The sequence below is a fragment of the Poecilia reticulata genome, chromosome 13 (assembly GCF_904066995.2).
Source record: "Poecilia reticulata chromosome 13, P_reticulata-male-v2, whole genome shotgun sequence".
Lineage (NCBI taxonomy): Eukaryota > Metazoa > Chordata > Actinopteri > Cyprinodontiformes > Poeciliidae > Poecilia > Poecilia reticulata.
This window is the reverse complement of record NC_088842.1, coordinates 29,794,856-29,816,357: the sequence shown is the minus strand read 5'-3', so window position 1 is coordinate 29,816,357 and position 21,502 is coordinate 29,794,856. Positions and strand designations below refer to the sequence as shown.

At 39.2% G+C, this 21,502-nt stretch overlaps 1 protein-coding gene across 2 annotated transcripts; it reads right to left on the bottom strand.

The window, feature by feature from the left end:
• Window positions 1-4,128: 4,128 nt before the first annotated feature.
• ehd2b (EH-domain containing 2b) lies at window positions 4,129-20,814 on the bottom strand. 2 transcript variants are annotated; one of them, XM_008426456.3, is made up of 7 exons: window positions 20,525-20,814; window positions 18,605-18,975; window positions 16,630-16,806; window positions 12,801-12,916; window positions 8,920-9,332; window positions 7,653-7,817; window positions 4,129-6,587 (listed from the first exon to the last, which is right to left on the bottom strand). In XM_008426456.3, the coding sequence occupies exons 2-7, from the start codon at window positions 18,823-18,825 to the stop codon at window positions 6,039-6,041; spliced, it is 1,641 nt and encodes a 546-aa protein (XP_008424678.1). In that variant the 5' UTR covers window positions 18,826-18,975; window positions 20,525-20,814; the 3' UTR covers window positions 4,129-6,038. The 2 variants fall into 2 exon arrangements, with proteins under 2 accessions (XP_008424678.1, XP_008424679.1); XM_008426457.3 differs by having other exon boundaries at window positions 12,819-12,916; window positions 20,525-20,813.
• Between the last annotated feature and the right edge of the window lie 688 nt (window positions 20,815-21,502).

The following is a 21,502-nucleotide window of genomic DNA, read 5'->3' as shown; positions in this document are numbered from 1 at the left end:
CCTCCACCAGATGTCGCTCCTTCCCCGCAGAAGATGGCCGCCGCTCTGCTCCCACCTCAGCTTTGAGGAATCCCCCGCATGTCCGCTGCTGCGTGACGTACGAGCGGAGACCCCGGTTTTGTTGAGTAAGCTCTGCTGTTGGGGTCATCTGCTGCAAACCTGTTTCTCCCTCTGTTGCTGCAGTGTTGATGCCCAGATGACTCTTTTCAGTCAGGCATTGTTCGAACTGCCCCAGAGATTTTCCTTCACTCTGCTTTCTAAACACGCTTAAAATACACAAATAAGCGGAGTTTGTGACCATATAAGGTTCGTTTCTGCTGGATTTTATCTTGTTTTGCACATTAGCTCAGATTTTCCTTCTCAAAACATACAGTGGAGGGTGTGACGTTCTTCCACTCAGACCTTTCAAATAGGGAAATCTTTCATAAAGGTACAGTGGGAGCTAGCGGACCCTAGGAAAGGAGATATTAATAACTCTCAGGACCGGCCCACCACATTCTTCACATGTGAGTCACTGTAAGCCAGAGAGCAAACGGAGGAAAGCGCTGGGTTGCCTCTGTTTCTCATTTGAGCTTGTTTCCACGCAGGAGTGGAGCGTCATTAGGAAACCTCGGAAATCCTCGTGGTTTTCCGCGGGATTCTCGTCTGGTCGCTCATAGTTACGAAGTTTAAACCCAAAAACCAAGACGGCCAGTCATTACTGTAAAAGCATTAGAGCAAAACTTAGCTGAGATGAGGTTGAACTAATACAGTATGAGAGAGGGAGGTAGAGGCCTCACATTATGGCAAGCTGTTATAACATAAAATCTGTTTCCTCATACTGCAAAAACACAAAATCTGTTGGCATGAGCCAAAACTAGCTTAAAAATAACTCTTCAGCAAGATAGAGGAGCTTATTTTAAATAAATATTGATTATTTTTAAAAGTTGTACTTCCACTTGTAGATTATTTCACTTAGAATACAGAAAAAATTGCTTACATAAAAATAAAGAAATCTAATAATAAACAATCATTAATAAACAAGCTCCTTTAACTTTCTGAAAAGTCACCTATGAGTTAGTTTTGTCTTATATCAACTGTACTAATATAGTTGCACTAGACTAGGTTTACAGTGCACTTACAATCCAGATATCTGACATTGTTTTATGACTATAAACATAATAAATTAAGATATCTCCAATTAAATTTTGACCAAACAAAATACCAATTTGAGATTACTGACGAGTATAAATTATGTCAGATTTACCATTACTTTGTATATATATATATATATATATATATATATATATATATATATATATATATATATATATATATATATATATATATATAGCCGTAAGGAAGGAGGCAGAGGACTAGTGAGTGTGAGAGCCACTGTCCAGGATGAAACATCCAAGATCCATAAATACATCAAGGACAAAGCCTCAACAGACGATGTGCTCAGCGAATGTCTCAGGCAATGGGGAACAGAAGACAAGGTGCTGGAAGTACCATCATGGGAGGACAAGCCCCTACATGGGATGTACCACCGACAAATAACTGAAGTGGCTGATGTCAGGAAAACCTACCAATGGCTGGAGAAAGCTGGACTCAAGGACAGCACAGAGGCTCTCATCCTGGCCGCCCAGGAACAGGCCCTAAACACCAGAGCAATAGAGGCTCAGATCTACCACACCAGACAAGACCCAAGGTGTAGGTTGTGCAAGGAGGCCCCTGAGACAGTCCAGCACATAATAGCAGGGTGCAAGATGCTGGCAGGGAAAGCGTACATGGAACGACATAACCAAGTGGCGGGCATAGTGTACAGGAACATCTGTGCAGAATATGGACTGGAAGCCCCGAGATCAAAGTGGGGAACACCCCCAAAGGTGGTGGAGAATGACCGAGCTAAGATCCTGTGGGACTTCCAGATCCAGACAGACAAGATGGTAATGGCGAACCAACCGGACATTGTGGTGGTGGATAAAGAACAGAGGAAAGCCGTTGTGGTGGATGTAGCAATACCAAGTGACTACAACATAAGGAAAAAGGAGCATGAGAAATTGGAGAAGTACCAGGGCCTCAGGGAGGAACTGGAAAAGACCTGGAAGGTGAAGACCACAGTGGTGCCTGTGGTCATCGGGGCCCTCGGGGCAGTCACCCCCAAACTGGAGCAGTGGCTCAAACAGATCCCAGGAACAACATCAGACATCACAGTCCAGAAATGTGCAGTTCTAGGCACAGCCAAGATACTGCGCAGAACCCTCAAGCTCCCAGGCCTCTGGTAGAGGATCCGAGCTCAGAGGATGAAACAGACCACCCGCGGAGGGTGAGAAGGGAATTTTATATATATATATATATATATATATATATATATATATATTGTAGAAACCAACAATTAAATTATGACTAGTCAAAGTTAATTTAAGATATCTCACCTTTTGGTCTGACCAGTTCGATTCTAATTAAAGAAATCTTATTAAATGTGTGTAAAATTCTGCAGGCATCTGTTAGGACAGCTCAGTGACTTACGCACAATTCTTAATTCAGATGTCTAAAATGTAACTTTGACCAGTCATATTTACATTTGCGATATCTTAAGTAGTAATTATGGGATGTGAGACCCTTCAATGACGTCTTGAAAGGAACTAATCAAAATGCAGCTGAAAATATCTACAATTATTATTCTTACTAGTCAGAATGTGAATGTAGATATAATAATGTACCTGTCAGGATAGTAAAAATGTATCGAGTAAAAACACATTTATAGACATCTATAAAGTAATTATGGAGAGTAACGTTAAACTGATTTTATGTTAAAACGGCTTGCCATAGTGGGAGAGCGGTTTGGAAAATGGTGGTACGGGGACTTGGCAGCGGAGAGTGTGAGTCACTGTTTATCTGGCCTGTCACCAGGAGACAGAAAAGGCCTGATGGGGGAAAAAATCAGATACACTCAGCTCTTAGTCTCCTCATTTTAAAGCCTTCTTTGTCCACAGCTTGCATAATAAGTATAGGTGCCCTCTGAACCTGAAGACAAATAGGAGCAAAGAAGGCGATCAGTAGTTTTCTGAATCGTTTACCGATCAAATATCTACTAGCAGAAATGGAAAAAGTGGAAAAAAAAAACTAGAGGAGGGCAGACTAATCCAAAAGAGACCCATGTATGGAGTTATATTGTGACCACAAAGTTTGTTAAAAAAAAAAAGAAAAAAATTATGAAACTGAAAAAAGTCCTTAAATCTTAAAAGTAATTTTGTATATTTTTTCAGCTTCGAATCTTTTTTATTTTTAGAACAAACTTTATGGCCCCAACTTAGCTCCATATACATACTTTAATCCCAGAATCTGTCTTGATAATTGTATTTTTGCATTGTAGTTTCTCAACCCCATTGTAAAAAATATTTCACTTGATTTGCACTTTATTTAGAAAACGGTGCTCAAAATGTGTTTTTTCTTTCTATTGTTCATGCTTATCTTTTATATTTTGTAAACAGTTATAGACTTCATCTAAATTCTGTCCTAAGTTTTGACAAAATAATTCAATGGAAAAATCTCAAAAACACCTGAAGTTCCAAGTATATTATACTCTTCAATGGCTACTATTATCGGTATAAGTATCAATATCAGCAATATTTGCTTACTTGGTATCGGTTTACTACCAAAATATGCAAATATTCACCTATTTGCTGCAAATATATGGAAGGTGAAGAGTGCCAAATCACAATAAATCATGAAACAATTATAGTGCGTATTAAAAAAAATTTATAACTGGAAATACAAAAACAATAAAGTGTAGAATTCAACATATATGTCTCAATTAAGATAAATTGAAATTAAATTTGATTTAATTTTAAGAACTAGATATTATTTTATGATTTATTAAATTATTTCTTGTTCCTTTGCTAACTTCGCCTGCCAAACTCAGTGGGCGGGATTAGAGGACACCCTGACGTCTGATTGGCTGCTTCAAACAGGAAGTCAAGACAATTTCTTCCAAGTTTGTTACAACTGAGTCATAATCGCTGAAATAGGAACCAACAGGCGCTGCTTTGTGTTACTTTGTCACCTAAAATCACAAGAAAATACATTAAGGTTTGTAATTGTACTATGACAAAACGTGAAAACACTAATATTGCTAAAAACGTGTCACAGTCAAGGAATTTTATTTGTTTGCAATAATAGTAAACATACAAACAATGGTGGAGCAGTGTACAGTAGTCAGTAATTTATCAGTCATTCAGTCTTCTTTGAATCAAAGCATGTAATGTTCTTTTATGCAACCTGCTCCTGCACATTAAAACCAACAGTTAAAATACAAAAAAATAAAAATAATACCATATAGAGTTTGCACAAAACCATGTGAAGCATCAAAGTGAAATACATTAGATTTGAGCTGCTTTCTTTTGATAGAAAATGCTATAAATGCATCGTGTGAGCTAAGCTGGTCCTGGAAATGTGGGAAGAAAAAAAAAAGTGCTAAGCAGAATAACTTCACGATGAAATTAGCACTGAGAATCTAACTGTTACATTTAAAGACTATACTTTTCTAATAAGAGCTCTCAAAGTGTTTACGTTCTGCAAGCACGAGTGGAAACATTTTCAAAAGCTCGTTTTCCAGAGCAGAAAGAGAGGAAGCAGCCAAACTCGGTAACTTACAGGAAGTTACGCTTAAATAAACTGCGTTCAGTCTCAAGGAAATTATACAACACTGTGCAAAAATGTATTTATGTTTTGCCTACAAGCAGCCAGACTTTTCTGTTCTTTTAAAGTACTCTAGTTAGTGGATTTAAATGCTTTTTTGGGCTATTTTTTGTTGTTCTTTTTTTCAGATGCAGGGCGATGTCGCCATAAAAATCTACAACAAAAGAAAAGTCTTTATATTTGTCACTTATTTTAAAAAAAAAAAGTCACTAAAAGGACCTAAAAAAGAAAAGAAACAGTGATACTTCCAGCCCAGTCTGCTCATCCTCACTCTTAGCCACGCCCCCCGTCTGAGCTCCGCCTCTATATCTTGGCTCCACCCCTCCGTCTCTTAGCCCCGCCCACTTCAGTGGAATCTTTCCTAATTTGTTTAGGGGCGGAGCTAAGCTTTCACACATTGCAATAGTTACATTTTAAGTAACTAAAGATTTTAAGTAATTTAAGATTAAGTTAATCTGATTTAAATTCTCATTTTAGATCCTGTTTCCAGCTATATTTCTAGTTTTTTATATTTTTCATTCACAAATAACAACATACCCTCGTTGCAACTATTTTAAAGTGTAAATGCTGTGGCACCCCAAGAAAACCTCAGGGTGGCATAGCTAAAAAAAAAAAAAAAGACAAAAAGATACATATTCTTGTATGTATTTCTTATATAATTTTTTTTAAATTATTTTCTTAATCTTATAAATTTATTTATTGAGTTTTAAGATACAGAAGATGATGCCTGAACATAATTCTCTGGGTGGGACCAGGGAGGTGAACAGCAGTTTTGAATAGGGGGCCACGTCCCCTCCTAACCCCCCATTTGGGTCACCACTGTTGGGTTGATAAAACTTAATTTAAATTATAAAATGGAAGTCTGACACTTTAGAAGGCACATCTTTTGCACAGCAATGTAGATAAACATTTTCATGGGGTTGAGGAGATAAGTCCAACGGAGAATTAGGGCCATACTAAGGAGAAATAAAAAATAAAATTACGGGAATAAGGTCATAAAATAACGAGAAAAAAAATCATAATATTATGAGAATAAAATCAAAGTATTACGGGAATAAAGTGAATTTTATTTTGAATAAGGTCAAAAGAAAATGAGAATAAAGTTGAAATAATGAGAAAAAGTCATAATACTGCGAGAAAAAAGCCATAATAATATGTGAATAAAGTTGAAATATTATGAGAATATATTCATATTTTTCTTAGACTAAAGTCAAAATATTTCTAGAATAAAATCATGATTTTATGACTTTATTCCCGTAACAATATTTTTTTATTTTCCTAGTGAGGCCCTGACTCAACACAAACCGTAGCCAAACTGGGTCAGCAGCGGGATCCGTTGGGCTGCTGCTGCGTTTCTAAGCATCTGATCCCTTCTGCCTGCGTTTGGACGGCGGGATGAGCCGGCTGGGCAGCTCTGGAGGAAGACCGTGGCCCTCCAGCTTCACCTCGATCAGATGGCTGGCCAGGGCGAACTCCTCGTCATCCAGCATGCCGTCTCGGTCCACGTCCGACAGCTTCCAGATGCGGCCCAGCACCGAGTTGGGCAGGCGCGTGCTCACCATCCAGTCCTTGGCCTTGGTGCCGCTCAGCTTGCCCTCGTTGGGCGCCAAGTTGTAGAAGATTTCGTCGTACTTGGGCTTGTCTTTGGTCACCACCCAGTCCTCCTCTTCCTCGTGTTCCTCGCCGTTCTCCTCGGCGAACGGGTCGCCTTCTGTGAAGGGCCCGGCCCGGGTCCCCAGGAAGGCGCCGCCCTGGACGCCGGGCTGGTCTCCGGCTTCCAGCTCCTCCTGGCGCAGCAGCGGCATCAGCTTGGCGATGTCGGAGGACAGCAGCTCGTCCAGCGCCACCATCAGGTTCGGCTTCAGGCTTTTGAACTTGGTGAAATCGTGAGCCATCAGTTGTTCCTTTAAGAAAGCAGCAGCGTAGATTTGTTAGCTGGTAATTTAAATTCGACATGAACAACAATGCAATGCATGAACCCGCTCACATTTTGTGCCGTCACACTGCAAAAACACAAAATCTGACCAAGTATTTTTGCTCTAGTTTCTTGTGTAAATATTTTAGTACGCTTGGAATAAGACAAAACTAACTTGAAAGTAACTTCCCAGCAAGATATAGAAGCTTGTTTTAAAACAATAATTCCTTTATATTGATTTAAAATAGTTCTAATTCCATTTGCAGATCATTTCAAGACATTTTCTCATATAATAAATTAAATAATCTGCCATTGGAACTAGTGCTGTTTTTATCTTCATTAGGAAATTATTGACTTATAATAAGCTATTATGTCTTGCTGAAAAGTTACTTCTAAGTTAGTACACTTGAAATGTTTATTTGGGATATTTACACTAGATACTTGACCAAAAATACTTGGTGAGATTTTGTGTTTTTATGGCGCATACAGAGCTGAACAAAAGTCTTGGAGCTCAGCTTGTGTTGCTAGGTAACGGGCTGGGCTTCTGGGGTTGCTAGGTAACGGGCTGGGCTTCTGAGGTTGCTAGGTAACAGGCAGTGCCTGCTGATTTGTAACATTACATTTGGAAGTTTTTTTGAATTGGATAATTTTTCAGACACCAAAAACATGAACTTATTGCCAAAAACAGCTGGGCTGTTTTTTTTTTTAAGCACTTGGGCCGTTTTTATTAGAAGCAGTTACGACCCGAATGGAAGTACAGAAAAATGTGAATTTTCCATGACAAAATAAAATAAATGAACACTAATCTGGAACAAGCTTCCAGAAAACTGCAAAACAGCAGAAACACTGAGTTCCTTTAAATCAAGGTTCACTTGTCACACCATCAGAGAAACACAGTGATGGTTGTGTCATGCCAAATTATGTAAAGTAATTCATTTTTCTCCAAATTCACAATTTTGCACTTATTTCTGTTGGTGTTGCACATAAAATCCCTCAGTGCGCGTTGATATTTGTGGCTGTAACATGACAAAATGTGCAAAACTTAAGGACTGACCTGCATCTTGGCGCAGTCGGGGAAGTCTCCTGCAGAAATGTTGTGCTGCAGCTGGATCTTAGAGAAGATCACTGGCAGCTCATGGATGAGATGCTTCTTCTTGTTGTCCTTCCTGAAGACAGACGGCATCTCCTGCTTCAGGTAGCTGATGATATGAGCATGAACCTGCAGGAAGAGAAGCCTGGTTGGTTCACTACGTCAGGGGGAAACTGTAAAAACACAAAATATTACCAAGTATTTTCGTCTAGTTTATAGAGAAAACAGAAATATGAGCTTGTTCCACGTCAGCTCTAGTTCCACTGACTGATTATTTCATTTATAACATGGGAAAATGTTTTGTTATAAGCAAATTTTCATCAGTATTATGGAAATATTTACTTTAAACAAGCTTCTATATCTTGCTGAAAAGTTACTTGTAAGTTAGTTTTGTCTTATTTTAAGTGTATTAAGATATTTTCACGATCCATCCATCCATTTTCTTACACCCTTGTCCCTCAGTGGGGTCAGGAGGGGTGCTGGTGCTCATCTCCAGCTAACGTTTCGGGCGAGAGGCGGGGTCACCCTGGACAGGTCACCAGTCTGTTGCAGGGCAACACAGAGACACACAGGACACACAACCATGCACACACACACACACACCTAGGGGCAATTTAGACAGACCAATTAACCTGACAGTCATGTTTTTGGACTGTGGGAGGAAACCGGAGTACCTGGAGAAAACCCACGCATGCACAGGGAGAACATGCAAACTCCATGCAGAAAGACCGGGGCCGGGAATCGAACCCAGAACCTTCTTGCTGCAAGGCAATGGCTCCACTGTGCAGCCCAATATTTTCACGATAAATTAGATAAAAATTCTTGGTAAGATTTTATGTTTTAGCAGTGTATAATATACTTCACACTAAAAAACACAAAATCATATCAAGTATTTTTGTTTAATTTCTTATGCTGGTACACCTGAAGTAAGACAGAACTAACTTATAAGTAACTTTTTTAGCAAAATACAGGATCTCGTTTTAAGTAAATATTTGCTTAATATTGATACAAAGATTTTTTCACTTGTAATGCGGGAAAAATGTCTTGTTATAAGTGAAATAATCTGCCAGAAGAAATAGTAATTTTTCATCATTATTAAGGAATTATTTACTTAAAACCAGCTCCTATATCGTTCTGAAACGTTTAGTCTAAAGTGTGTCAGATATTTCCACCATAAATTAGACAGAAATACTTGGTGGTGTTTTTCAGACAGAAGCTCCGGGTCGCCTACCCTGACCAGACGCGCCCTCTTCACCAGGTCGTTGAGTTTGCGTAGAGCTGCGTTGCGAGGGAGGTTTTGGATGTCGGCAAACAGATCCTCCTCCTCCAGCTCAAACAGCTTCCGGTTATCAGGCACCAGCAGCGGCTCCGACCAGAAAGAGCCGATGTAGACGCGCAGGACCTCTGGGGTGCCGAACACCTTCCCCAGGGACCACATGAGCGCCCCGTAGACCCGCATCAGCTGCTGGGTGCCCACCATGTCGGCCTTGTTCAGCACCACCCGCAGCTTGTCCTCGTTGCCCTTCAGGGCGCCGATGGCCTCCGAGAACTCGTCCGAGATCTCCAGTTTGTGGGCGTCGAACAGCAGGATGATGCGGTCCACGCGCTCCGCGAACCAGCGCAGCACCGCCGGGAAGTCGTAGCCTGAGAGACGAGCGAGAGCAGGAAGTGATGACACAGATTAACCGATCTGATCTACATCTGCACATCGCCTGCAGCAGTAAAGACACTGTTCTTCTGAAGACTGAGGTTTTCTTTCTTTTCATTCAGTCATCTGTGCAATCGTTCAGGTTCAATTTAAAAAATGAGACAATACGTCCATCATGTATTTATACTGATCTGTAAATACATGAGATTGTAGCCAGGCTGATGTTCAAACATAATAATAAATAAACTTTCTGCATACTTCAACAGCAGTGGCATATTAGGGCCATTGTAGATTAAAAAAAACAACAACCCTGAATTACTTTTTGAGAAAATTTACGCAAAAAAAAATAAATAAATAAAATCAAAAAACCAGAAATTTTGAGCTTAATCTAAAATATTTTCTAGAAAAACAAACAAGAAAATTTCAGAGTTCATGAAGTTGTAAAATTTGCTAGGACAAACTGAAATTTTCTTGAAATTTTATATTTGATTAATTTCAAAATTAGAGTTTTTTCAAGCAAGTCACAAATTTGCTAGAAAGAAAATCAAGTTTAAAAAAAAATTTGTAAACTTTTGAAAATCTTAAGCTTTTTAAACTAATAATTTTCAAAAGTTCAGAGATTTTTTACTTTTGAAACTCAGAGAATTTCCAAGTTTTTTTCCAGAAAATTTCTGAGATTTATCTAAAATTTTCTGAGTTTTTGGTGGAAATAAGACATCTATAGACATTGGCCCCAATACGCTGTTATGGACTTAACCAATTTACATATAAAACATTCAGCTTTTTCTGGAGACTTTTGCTATGTCTTTTGTAATTTCAGTTTTTACATTTTTTTAAAATATTTAAACTTTTATGCAAAGTTCAGCTTCACTGAAACGAACTGAAATTTTTCAGAATTACACAAAATTCAGTAAAACATTTCTGCTCTTTGACAGCTTACTACATCTGCCTACTTCGACCTAGAAGCTCCATTCAGCTTTCAAACAAATCACAAGAAGTTAATCCATCTTCAGATGGTTTGGTTTACTGATATCTCTGACGGGTTTTCTAAAATCACGCTTTAAGTTTTGTGCAGACTTTTGGCCGTTTTCAGCTGTAATCCAGTGACGGAATTCTTCGGCTGCCACTCTAACAGCTGACGCTTTTGAAAGTCTGACGAACAAAACGCTGCTGATTGGAAATATCTCACTCTACAGAAACAATTTATGCATCAAAACGTAGCCACAAGCATCTGCTTTCAGGAAATATAAGTGCCATTGATGTAGGCTTTACGGTTTTCTTTGAAACACTCCGTGAGCGCAGGAATGTCACCCTGTCCTCCACTGGGCTCCATACAAAATATTTCCAGCTCTTTCTCTCTTCTCAGAATCTTATGGTGCGTTCGTTCAGCAGATTAAGATTCTCACGCTTGTTATGCAAGGAACAACAATTTTTCTACTTGGACTAATCTTTTCTTCCTTTTTTAGCCGTTCCTTCAGCAGAAAATCTCGTCTCAACTTTAACCGAGTGATTTCTGTGTCGTGCAGCAGAAAAGAATGAAGAAACAGAGTGAGGCTGTTTCTGGAGAGGTGTGTTGATGAAGAATGTTGAAAATGTTTTTAATTCCTGTCAGCGCCTCAGGCAACAAGCCATTCATCTCTGCAGCTTCAGGCAGGAGGAGGAACTCTTGTTGATTGATAGTTGAAAATGTAAGGCAGCAAATTGTACATTATCCAAATACAGGCATGGGGAAAATCTAAGAGCAACATCCAGCTGCTTATGCAGCCGGCTTTTACAGCAGTAATTTAAATTTAAAATGCAGTTGGACAGTTTTCTCTTTCAAATAATTTTGTTTCTGTCTCTGAAGCAGCTGTGCCGCCATTTTGTTTTAGAAAAAAAACAGCTTTCTTCCATATTACGTTAAAACAACTTAAAAGATATTTGACCTTGCATCATACGAAATGATGACGAAATTATCTAGAAAAATTTCTGCCATGAAATTGGGGCTCTGTCTCTTTAAGAAGCTTCAGCTCAAAAACACAAAATTTTACCATATAATAAGATAAAACTAACTTAGAAGTAACTTTCCAGCAAGATATATAAGTTTAAGTTAATAATTACTAAATATTGATTTAAAAAATGGCTGCACAGTGGCGCAGTTGGTAGAGCTGTTGCCTTGCAGCAAGAAGGTTCTGGGTTCAATTCCCGGCCTGGGGTCTTTCTGCATGGAGTTTGCATGTTCTCCCTGTGCATGCGTGGGTTTTCTCCGGGTACTCCGGTTTCCTCCCACAGTCCAAAGACATGACTGTCAGGTTAATTGGCCTCTCCAAATTGCCCCTAGGTATGAGTGTGTGTGTGCATGGTTGTGTGTCTCTGTGTTGCCCTGCGACAGACTGGCAACCTGTCCAGGGTGACCCCGCCTCTCGCCCAGAACGTTGGCTGGAGATGGGCACCAGCAACCCTCCCGACCCCACTGAGGGAAAAAAGGGTGCAAGAAAATGGATGGATGGATTTAAAAAATACTAGTTGGCAGATTATTTCACTTATAACAAGACATTTTCCCCATATTTTAAGTAAAATAATCTGCCTTTGAAACTAGAACTTGTACTTTTTCATCAATATTAAGAAAATATTTAATTAAAACAAACCCTTACATCTTACTAAAGGTTACTTGTAAGTTAGTTTTATCTTATTTCAAGTGACCCAAAGTATCTGAACTAGAAATCAGAATAAAAATACTTGGTAACATTTTGTGTTTTTGCAGTGTTATTTGCCTCCAGCACGTCGTCCCAACAATGCTCCACGTTATGCCGTTTGTAGCCGCTCTTAGGAGCTCAGCAAACTCGCAGGTGTTTGCTAAGCTGCTCAAAACAGTTTATTTGCTGATAAATGTTTTGTTTTTGTTTCAAGTGTACATTTTTTTTTAACAATTTTAAAATTTATTCAGGAAATGTTGTATTTTCAGTTTGATATTTACATTTGAAAAAGCCTTGCTTCTTTTTTTTGGTGGAATGAAGTATTTACAATAGTTTATGGAGTCATTGCTGATGTCTCTCCATCCTGGCATTGTGCTGACGTAGACCTGTACCCTTTCAGATAAAAATAAAAATAAACACAAAACAAAACGGGCAGCGGTGAAGCCGACTGCTAGCAGTGAATCACTCAGGATTAGCAGGAAGAACGACTCGGCTGCAGGATGGGTTAGCATAAATGAATGCAAGATGAAGATGATGGAAGAGATTTCTCAACAGTGCATTCTTCCAGATGTGCTGACAGAGTCTCTGTGCTTAATTATGAGTTTATGGCTGCTCGATGTGCTGCAGGGATGTTTGTGAGTCCTGCTGCCAAGTGTTATTGGTGGTGGAACAAACCGATCCCATGAGTTAGCCAGGCGTGGCGAGGAGATGAGCTTATGAGCTGATGAGCACGGATACGCCTCTCTCTCTCTCTCTGTAGGCTGACCTGACCTCATGCCCTCTCCTCACCTTTGTCACCCCGCTCACCTCGGCTCACTCTCTGCTTGGCGCCGGACAGGATCCCCGGGGTGTCAATGATACTGATGCTCTCCAGGACCTGGTTGGGCATCTGGGCGCACTGGAATCTGGACGACAGGTCAAAACGAGGAGAATTACACAATATGGGGGGTAAAAATACAGTAGAAGAAGCTGGAAGGTGACCTATTATGCTTCATTGAACAGGTTAGGATAAATATGCAGTCAATATATTATTTTAGAGAATGAGATTTTAGCTGTTTCAGGGGCTCTTGTCACTTTAAATCCAAATAAGCTGCTGCTGGCCACACCCCCTAACTCAACGTTTACAGTCACTAGTAAAAATGGCTGCAAACAGATGACAATTATACAATCGTACATTTTTGAAAAGCATTAGTAGAGCAGTCTGCACAATCAACAAGAATGCATCAAGTAGTTTCTGGATGGTAAGTCAGCAACAAAACACTTGTCTTTTCCAGCAGCCATTGTACGTCAGGTCGGCCTGGAGCTTACCGAGTCTTACCAAATGTTTTTTGGTCTAGTTTATAGTGCAAATATGTTGGAATAAGACAAAACTAACTTACAAGTAACATTTTTACCAAGATATAGGAGTTTGTTTCAAGTCAATAATTCCTTAATAATGATAAAAAAACAAAACATTTATTAGTTGTATTGGGAGATTATATTACTTAAAACAGGGAGAAAATGTCATGTTATAAGTGAAATAATCTGCCAATGAAATTAGAACTTTTTCATAAATACTGACTGAAAATGCGCTGCTATATCTTACTGAAAAGTTACTTGCAAGTTAGTTCTGTCTTATTTCAAGTGTACTAAGATATTTGCACTAGGGCTGAAACGATTCCTCGAGTGATTCGAGTACCTCGATTATTAAAATTCCTCGAGGAAAATTGACCTGCCTCGAAGCTTCGTTAATTTATGTTTTATCATTTAGCGCACCGTGTTTCAGGCGGAACATTATTTGCGTTGAGCGGAGCTCTGACTTCCGCCTCTGAGTTGTTGACGGAAGCTACGTGTTAGCGGCATAACGTCCAATCTTCAAGTTCGACCCGCGGGGATTTTACTGATTGGTGATAATTCCGGGTTTTCATCGTTTTTGTGGGACCAATAAACATCCTTAAAATGACCGGCACGATGCCGGAAGTTTGGCAGCCTTTCTGCTCCGGAGCTGCTGGTTGAACGGCGGGAAGAAGCCGAGGAGGATTTACACAGGTGAGCGGAGAGACTGAACATGGCGGGCGGCTGAGGGTTGATGCTTACAGGGTAAGAGCAGCTTTACGGACGAACCGCACAATAAACTTATATCATCCCGGTCTGAACAAACGGGAGGCGGAACATGGCTGGTAGATGAGTTTCTGAACGGAGGAGCCGTAAATATCCCGTATTGCTCCTCCGGTCTACAAAAAAGTAACTGGTAGGGAAGCTCAAATGTGGAAAAAATAGACTGATGTTGATATCCGATAGTAACACTGGTGTTATGGAAGATTTACCAATATTTTATTTCATAATTGTTTTTATCCGATTACTCGATTAATCGTAAGAAAAATCTATAGATTACTCGATTACTAAAATAATCGTTTACAACAGCCCTAATTTGCACTAAAAACTAGACCAAAAAACTTGGTAACATTTTGGCCTTTTGTAGAGTACAGAGGTAAAGCCAGCTGACCAAAGGTGCTGGAGTTCAGCTTGCGGTTGCTAAGTAACAGGCAGTGACTGCTGATTGGTGACTTTACATTCCAAAGCTTTTTGAAACGGTTAATTTTCCAGTCACGAAAAAACTTTAATTTATCACTAAAAAACACACCCGTGCTGTTCTTTTCAACCACTTGAGCTGCTTCTAGAAGCAGTAAAAACCCAAATGGAAGTGTAAAAATGTGAATTTTGCTTAATAGATCCCCTTTAAAGTAAATGAGAATGGTAGGAGGTCAGTCAGTGTGAGCCACAGATCCGACACACACACCCAGCCGGCCCATTGTGTGCAGGTCGGCCTTGCTGCTCTGGGCTTCCTGAAGGAAAATGACCATCACTGCCAGAATCAAACAATAAGATCTGCTAACGATCCAGGGCTCAGAACAACAACCCCACTTCCTGCATTTTAAAGGCTTAACGGGCCCCTCCGGTTTCCAAGACAGGAAGTCAACGCAAAAGGAGACGCAGATTTCTTCACAAACATGACCCTGATGGAAAACTCGCATCAGACGGAGCTCCCATTAGCAGGAGCGCTGCTTGTTCCTGTGACGTCTTTCTGCTCCCCTCTGAACCACTGCTGGCATTTAGACCCAACAACTGGCAGCTCAGAAGATGAGTTTCAGGGGAAATAACTTCTACACTGCAAAACCACAAAATCTCACCAAATATTTTTTTATCTGGTTACTAGTGCAAATATTGTAGTACACTTGAAATTAAGAAAAAACTGACTGAGAAGTAACTTTTCAGTCAGTTGTAGGAGCTTGTTTTAAGTAAATAATTATTTAATTTTGCTTTAAAAGTGCTAGTTCAACTGGAAGATTATTTCACTTATAACAAGAGATTTTTCTCATGTTAGCGCAACAATTTGCCAGTGGAACTGTCCATTTCATCCATCCATCCATTTTCTTACACCCTTGTCCCTCAGTGGGTCGGGAGGGTTGCTGGTGCCCATTTCCAGCTGACATTCCGGGTGAGAGGCGGGTTCACCCTGGACAGGTCGCCAGTCTGTCGCAGGGCAACACAGAGACACACAGGACACACAATCATGCACACACACACTCACACCTAGGGGCAATTTGGAGAGGCCAATTAGCCTGACAGTCATGTTTTTGGACTGTGGGAGGAAACCGGAGTACCCGGAGAAAACCCACCATGCACAGGGAGAACATGCAAACTCCATGCAGAAAGACTGGGGCCGGGAATCGAACCCAGAACCTTCTTGCTGCAAGGCAACAGCTCTACCAACTGCGCCACCGTGCAGCCGCCAGTGAAACTAGTACTTTTTAAAATAAATATTAAGAAATTATTTAAAAGAAGCTCCTATATGTTCATAAAAAGTTCCTTGTAAGTTAGTTTTGTCTTACTTCAAGTGTACTAAGTTAAAAACTTGGTAAAATTTTGTGATTTTGCAGTGTGGCAGCTCTGAATTTTAATAGAAAGTACTCCTTATTCTCCTACACTGCAAAAACACAAAATCAAGCCAAGTTGATGTAACATAGTTTCTGTGGTAAATATCTTAGTAGAGATGAAATGGTAAGCTCTAGAAGCTTGTTTTAAGTAAATAATTCCTCACTATTGATGTGAAAGATTTAATTTAAAAATAAAAAATGTAAATGTCTTGTTATAAGTGAAATAATCCAGTGGTTATGTTTTTAATCAATATTAAGAAAAAAGTTCTTACAACTTGCTGAAAAGCTATTTAAATTAGTTTTGTCTTTTTTCAAGGCTATAAAGATATTTGAAGTAGAAACTGGACAAAAATACTTGGTAAAGTTTTGTGGTGTCTATTTTTGCAGTGTAGCTATAAATGTTTGTCTTTTCCCTGCGGGGCTGTGCCGACCTTTGACCTTGCCTCTTAAACTGCGCATTTTCATCACCCACTCACTCTGTCTTTCCCTTTTTTTCCACAAATAAGGCAGGGGGCGCCTCTCTCTGAAATCTGGCACAAGCTCTTGAAATACCAAAGAGCTAAAACACTTTCCACAAACTTCCTCACACACACACACTCACACACACTCCGCTCATTCCTCACCGATATGTCACACACTCCCTCCCTCTCAGTGGAAACGCTGTGAAATCCTGAGCGTACAGAAGCGTCTGCGTGCCTCACCTGTTGAGGAAGGTGTTTCCGAAGGGGTTGAGTTTACGGAACGGCTTGTTGGGGTCGACGATGAGGGCGTTGCCGGGGATGACGCCCTCCACCTCCCCGTGCATGATGGCGGTGAAGCAGTCCGTGGTGGGTTCAGGGCCCACTCTGCTCCCGGGAATATCCTGCTCCAGCAGATACCTGTCCGTCACACGCAGAACCGTTCACATCAGGGTGACCCTGACTGGGAAACTAATGAACGTCTGCAGCTTTAATCAACTCAGAACCACAAAGTTTGGAGTTTGTTTATCTGCAGGATCAGCAGAAAGAGGTGTGTCACTGTGAACACTGCAAAACCACAACATCTTAACAAGTAGTTTTAGTCTAGTTTTTAGTGCAAATATAAGACAAAAAGTTAGTTTTCAGCAAGAAATATGAGCTTGTTTTAAGTAAATAATTCTAGTTCTAGCTACAATGAGATTATTTCACTTATAAAAGACATTTTTACCACATTTTAAGTGAAATAATCTGCTAATACAACAAGCATTTTTTTCATCAATATTAGTGATTTATTACCTTAAAACAAGCTCCTAAATTTTGCTGAAAAGTTTCTTGTAAGCTAGTTATGTGTTATTTTAAGTGTACTAAGATATTTGCACTAGAAACTAGGTAAAAACTACTTGGTAGAATTCTGTGTTTTTGCAGTGTTTCAGTTTTTATTTCTCACAGATATACATTTGGTTTGCTCAAGCTTCTTCAAATTAGTTTGAACCTATATAAATTATATTTTTTAAACTTTATTTAAAGTAAAATATATATTTAGGGAACAATACATTTAATATTTAAGTCATATTTAATTTTTTTTATAATTTGATGCTTTATATTTTTTAATGCTTTGATTTGTCTTTTTTTAAAAATAATTTTACATTCTTGGAGTAACTGTCAACAAAAAAGGAAAAAATTCTTGATTTCTGATGTGTGAAGAAAACTGCTTAGGCTTGCCCAAGATTCACAACTGTAGTTATGTGTTGGACTTTGACTGGACCATTCCAACACATGAATATGATTTCATATAAACCTTATGATATTTCATATAAAGTCTGTTGTAGTTCTGGTTGCAGCTTACAGCTGTTTTCCTGCTGCAACATGAAGCCATATCCAGATCTGAAAAGCTTCCCTGTCACTACTGAAGAAAAGCATGATGCTGCCACTACCGTGCTTCACCACTACAGGTGTGTTCTCAAAGGTATCCTGTGTTAGTTTTCAAAAGAGAAAGATATACATATATATAAATAATATGGTCTCATCTGGAGCAGACAACTTCCCAGATGTGTAGACAGCACCCACAGCACGATGCTGCCACCACCATATTTCATTGTGTGTATTCAGTATTTATATATGATGGTAAATAATGAAACCACACTGCAAAAACACAAAATCTTACCAAGTATTTTTGATCTACTTTGTAGTATCTATGTTCACTTTAAATGAAACCAAACTAACTTTGAAGTAACGATTCAGCAAAAAATAAAGAGTTTAAGTCGATTATTACTTCTATTGATTTTTTAAAAAAGTTCTAGTTTAACTGGCAGATTATTTCACTTGAAATATGGAAAAATTATGTTTATAAGTGAAATCATCTGTACTTTTGATCAACATTAAGGAATTATTTACTAATAACAAGCTTCTACTTTTTTTTGTTGGCTCTTATGGCCTTTATTTGAAAGTAGATTCAACAGGAAGGAGGGTAATGAGAAGACATTACGTCACCAGGTCGGGAATCGAACCTGCGACCACCGCCACAAGGACTAAGGCCTTAACACCTGGGTTATGCTTTGTCCCTGCGCCACCACAGCACCCCCAAGCTGCTATTTCTTGCAGAAAAGTTACTTCTAAGTTAGTTTTGTCTTATTTCAAGCGTAGTAAGATACTTGGGCTGGATCGTAATCTGAAACACTTGGCAAGATTTTGTGGTTTTGTAACGTTTGCAGGGTCTTACTTGATGAACGTAGTTTTTCCAGTGGAGTACTGACCCACGACCAGAACCATGGGCTTGTTGTCGAAGTCGGCGTCCTCCAGGCTGAGGGAGTGGAAGTCATGGAAACCGTAGTACTGCTCCAGAGGCAGCAGCTTCGTACGGTACAGAGACTTCAGCCCCTCTGTCACCGTGCGGATCACCTCAGGCGCCTTCTTCACGTTTTTACGCCCCCAGCGAGACATTTTCTGACACTTGCAATTCCTGTCTGAGCCTTCAGGTGCTTCCTGTGTTTACGTGAAAGCTGCTCACTTTGTGCTTGAGATGGATTCGGTACGCAGCGTGGAGAATGATAGGACCGAAGAAGTAGCTTCAACAATGACGACCTTTAACCCCTGAAATGTGCACCAAAGACAGAGAGAAAGCAGGTAATATATATGGGAAACATAGCAGCTGGTGATGAAGCCGTGCCAACAGTCTTAGAGACTGCCAACACTGCAAAAACTCAAAATCTTACCAAGTATTTTTGTCTAGTTTCTAGTACACATATCTTAGTACTCTTGAATTAAGACAAAACTAACTTGCAAGTAACTTTTCTGCAATAAATAGAAGCTTGTTTTAAGTGAATACCTTGAATATAGATTAAAAATGTATATTTTATTATTAAAAGGCATAGTTCCTGTTTTAAGTGAAAATAATCCACCAGTGGAAATAATATTTTTTGTATTAAGGAATTACTTAAAACAAGCTCCTGTATATTGCTGAAAAGTTACTTGTAAGTTAGTTTTGTCTTAATTCAACTGTACTAAGTACAGTTGTACCACAAGAAACTAGATAAAAACATGTGGTAACATTTTGTGTTTTTGCAGTGTACTTACTTTCCCAAGTCATGTTGGCTTTGTTCACTACAAAAACACAAAATCTTACAAAGTATTTTTGTCTAGTTTTTGTGGAAATGTCTTAGTAAACTTAAAATAAGACAAAACTAACTTACAAGTAACTTCTTAGAAAGATTTGAGAGCTTGTTTTAAGTAAATTATTCCTTAATATTCACTAAAAAAGTTTAACTTATAGGAAAAACATCTCAGATTAAAACATTTGCCACTGGAACTAGAACTTTTTCTTGATCAATATTAAGGAATTGTTTACTTAAGATCTCATATCTTTCTAAAAACTTACTTTTAGAAAGATATTCATGTGCAATTAAATATTTGCTCTAGAAACTAAACCAAAAATACCTGGTAAGGTTTTGAGTTTTTCCAGTACAGAGTACGTCTAGAAAAAAAAAAAAAACATCATGCTCTCAGTGGAAAATGTGAGGGATTTGCACAGGCACAGCTCATTTCTTTACAGTGAAATGAGTAAGACGTTCCTTTTATCTGCTGCGTCTCCCACAAATATGTGCATGGATGTGGAGGAAGGGTGCAGCTTTTCAAAGTTTTCACCCTCAAACGTGATCTTTTGACTGCAGTTTATATAAACAGAAGCTCAGGGTTGGGAACTGAACTCATTATGGCAGCAGAGAGGTGAGGCCAGCAGGGCTATAACTCATCTTTTCCTTTTTTTTCTTTTTTTTTTTTTTTTGCCCAGGGGAGAAGAGGGAACACAGTTCTGACATGTCACAAGACCACAGTGGAAAGAGTCAAAATGGCGAACTCTGGAGAGACATTAAAGGTTGCCATCACATCTGATCGCCAGGCAGAAAAGTCCAAACTTTGGTTGAGACTCTGGAGTCAGTTTGGTGGAAAATGCCTTGTGGGTTTCAGAACCACAACTGCAACACATGTTTGGACTTGGAACAAGAAACTACAGTTAAACCCTGCTGCAGCAACAACTTTTGCAATAATGATAAGCAGGAAAATGATAATTCTATTAAAACCGGAAAGGTTCATAATAAAAAGAGGGATTAGGTGCAAGATATGAAGTTTTAAAGGCAGAATTTACCAAGTCGATGAGGATTCTTCCCAAAACACCTTGATTCGCCCTGAGAGTGAGACAGAAGAGCCGCTGCTACACGTAGGATCCCTCTGCGGAGCGTCGGCTAGATTACAGAGGATCCTTCTTTCTCCAGGGTTTAATACATTTCAGATGAGCTCTGGATCTGCTGGCTGGAAAAACACGAGGCAAACACTCACTGGGGGAAATTTTTTCTCTCCCTTTGCTTGTTTGAGTTTGACAGACCCTCCTCCTCTTGCAGGGATGCCTGGGCACTGAGCGCCAACGTTCTGCAGAGGAGTGACCAGAGGGCGTGGATCCTCAGAGGAGGGGTAAATTATTTGGGTGGAGTTTTTTTTTTTCTTTTTCTAAATGACACAACATCCTTGTGCATATTTCAAATCATATGACCTCATGCACATGATTTCTTCCACTAAACATGAAACTGTGTATTTTAAACACTGTAGAGTCTGTAGACTCACTGTGGAAGCACCACCTGGTGGCAAATCATGGAGGAAACATTCATTATAAGAAACGCACATATTCAACCATTACAATCCAAAAAACACAAAGTAGTTTGGTCTAGTTTCTGGTGCAAATATCTTATTACGCTTCAAGTAAAATATAACTCACAGGTAACTTTTAGCAAGACATAAGAACTTGTTTAAATCAATAATTGTTTAATATTGATTTTTTTCCCTCCCACTCTTAACAGGGAAAATGTGTTACTAGTAAAACAATCTGCCAGTGGAACTAGAACTGGTTTAATATCAATAAAAAATACTTATTTATTTAAGATACACATCTGCAGTTTTTGTTAAAGTTTCATAGTTTTACATTGAAAGACATTGATTTGGAAAACATTTATTTGGCCTCATTTTTTTATTTTGTAACTATGTTATTTATACGAATCGTTTTGGTCTTTGAAATATTAAAAAAATTGCACTTGTGGTCAGGCTGATGAAGTAATCTTTAAATATTAAATGA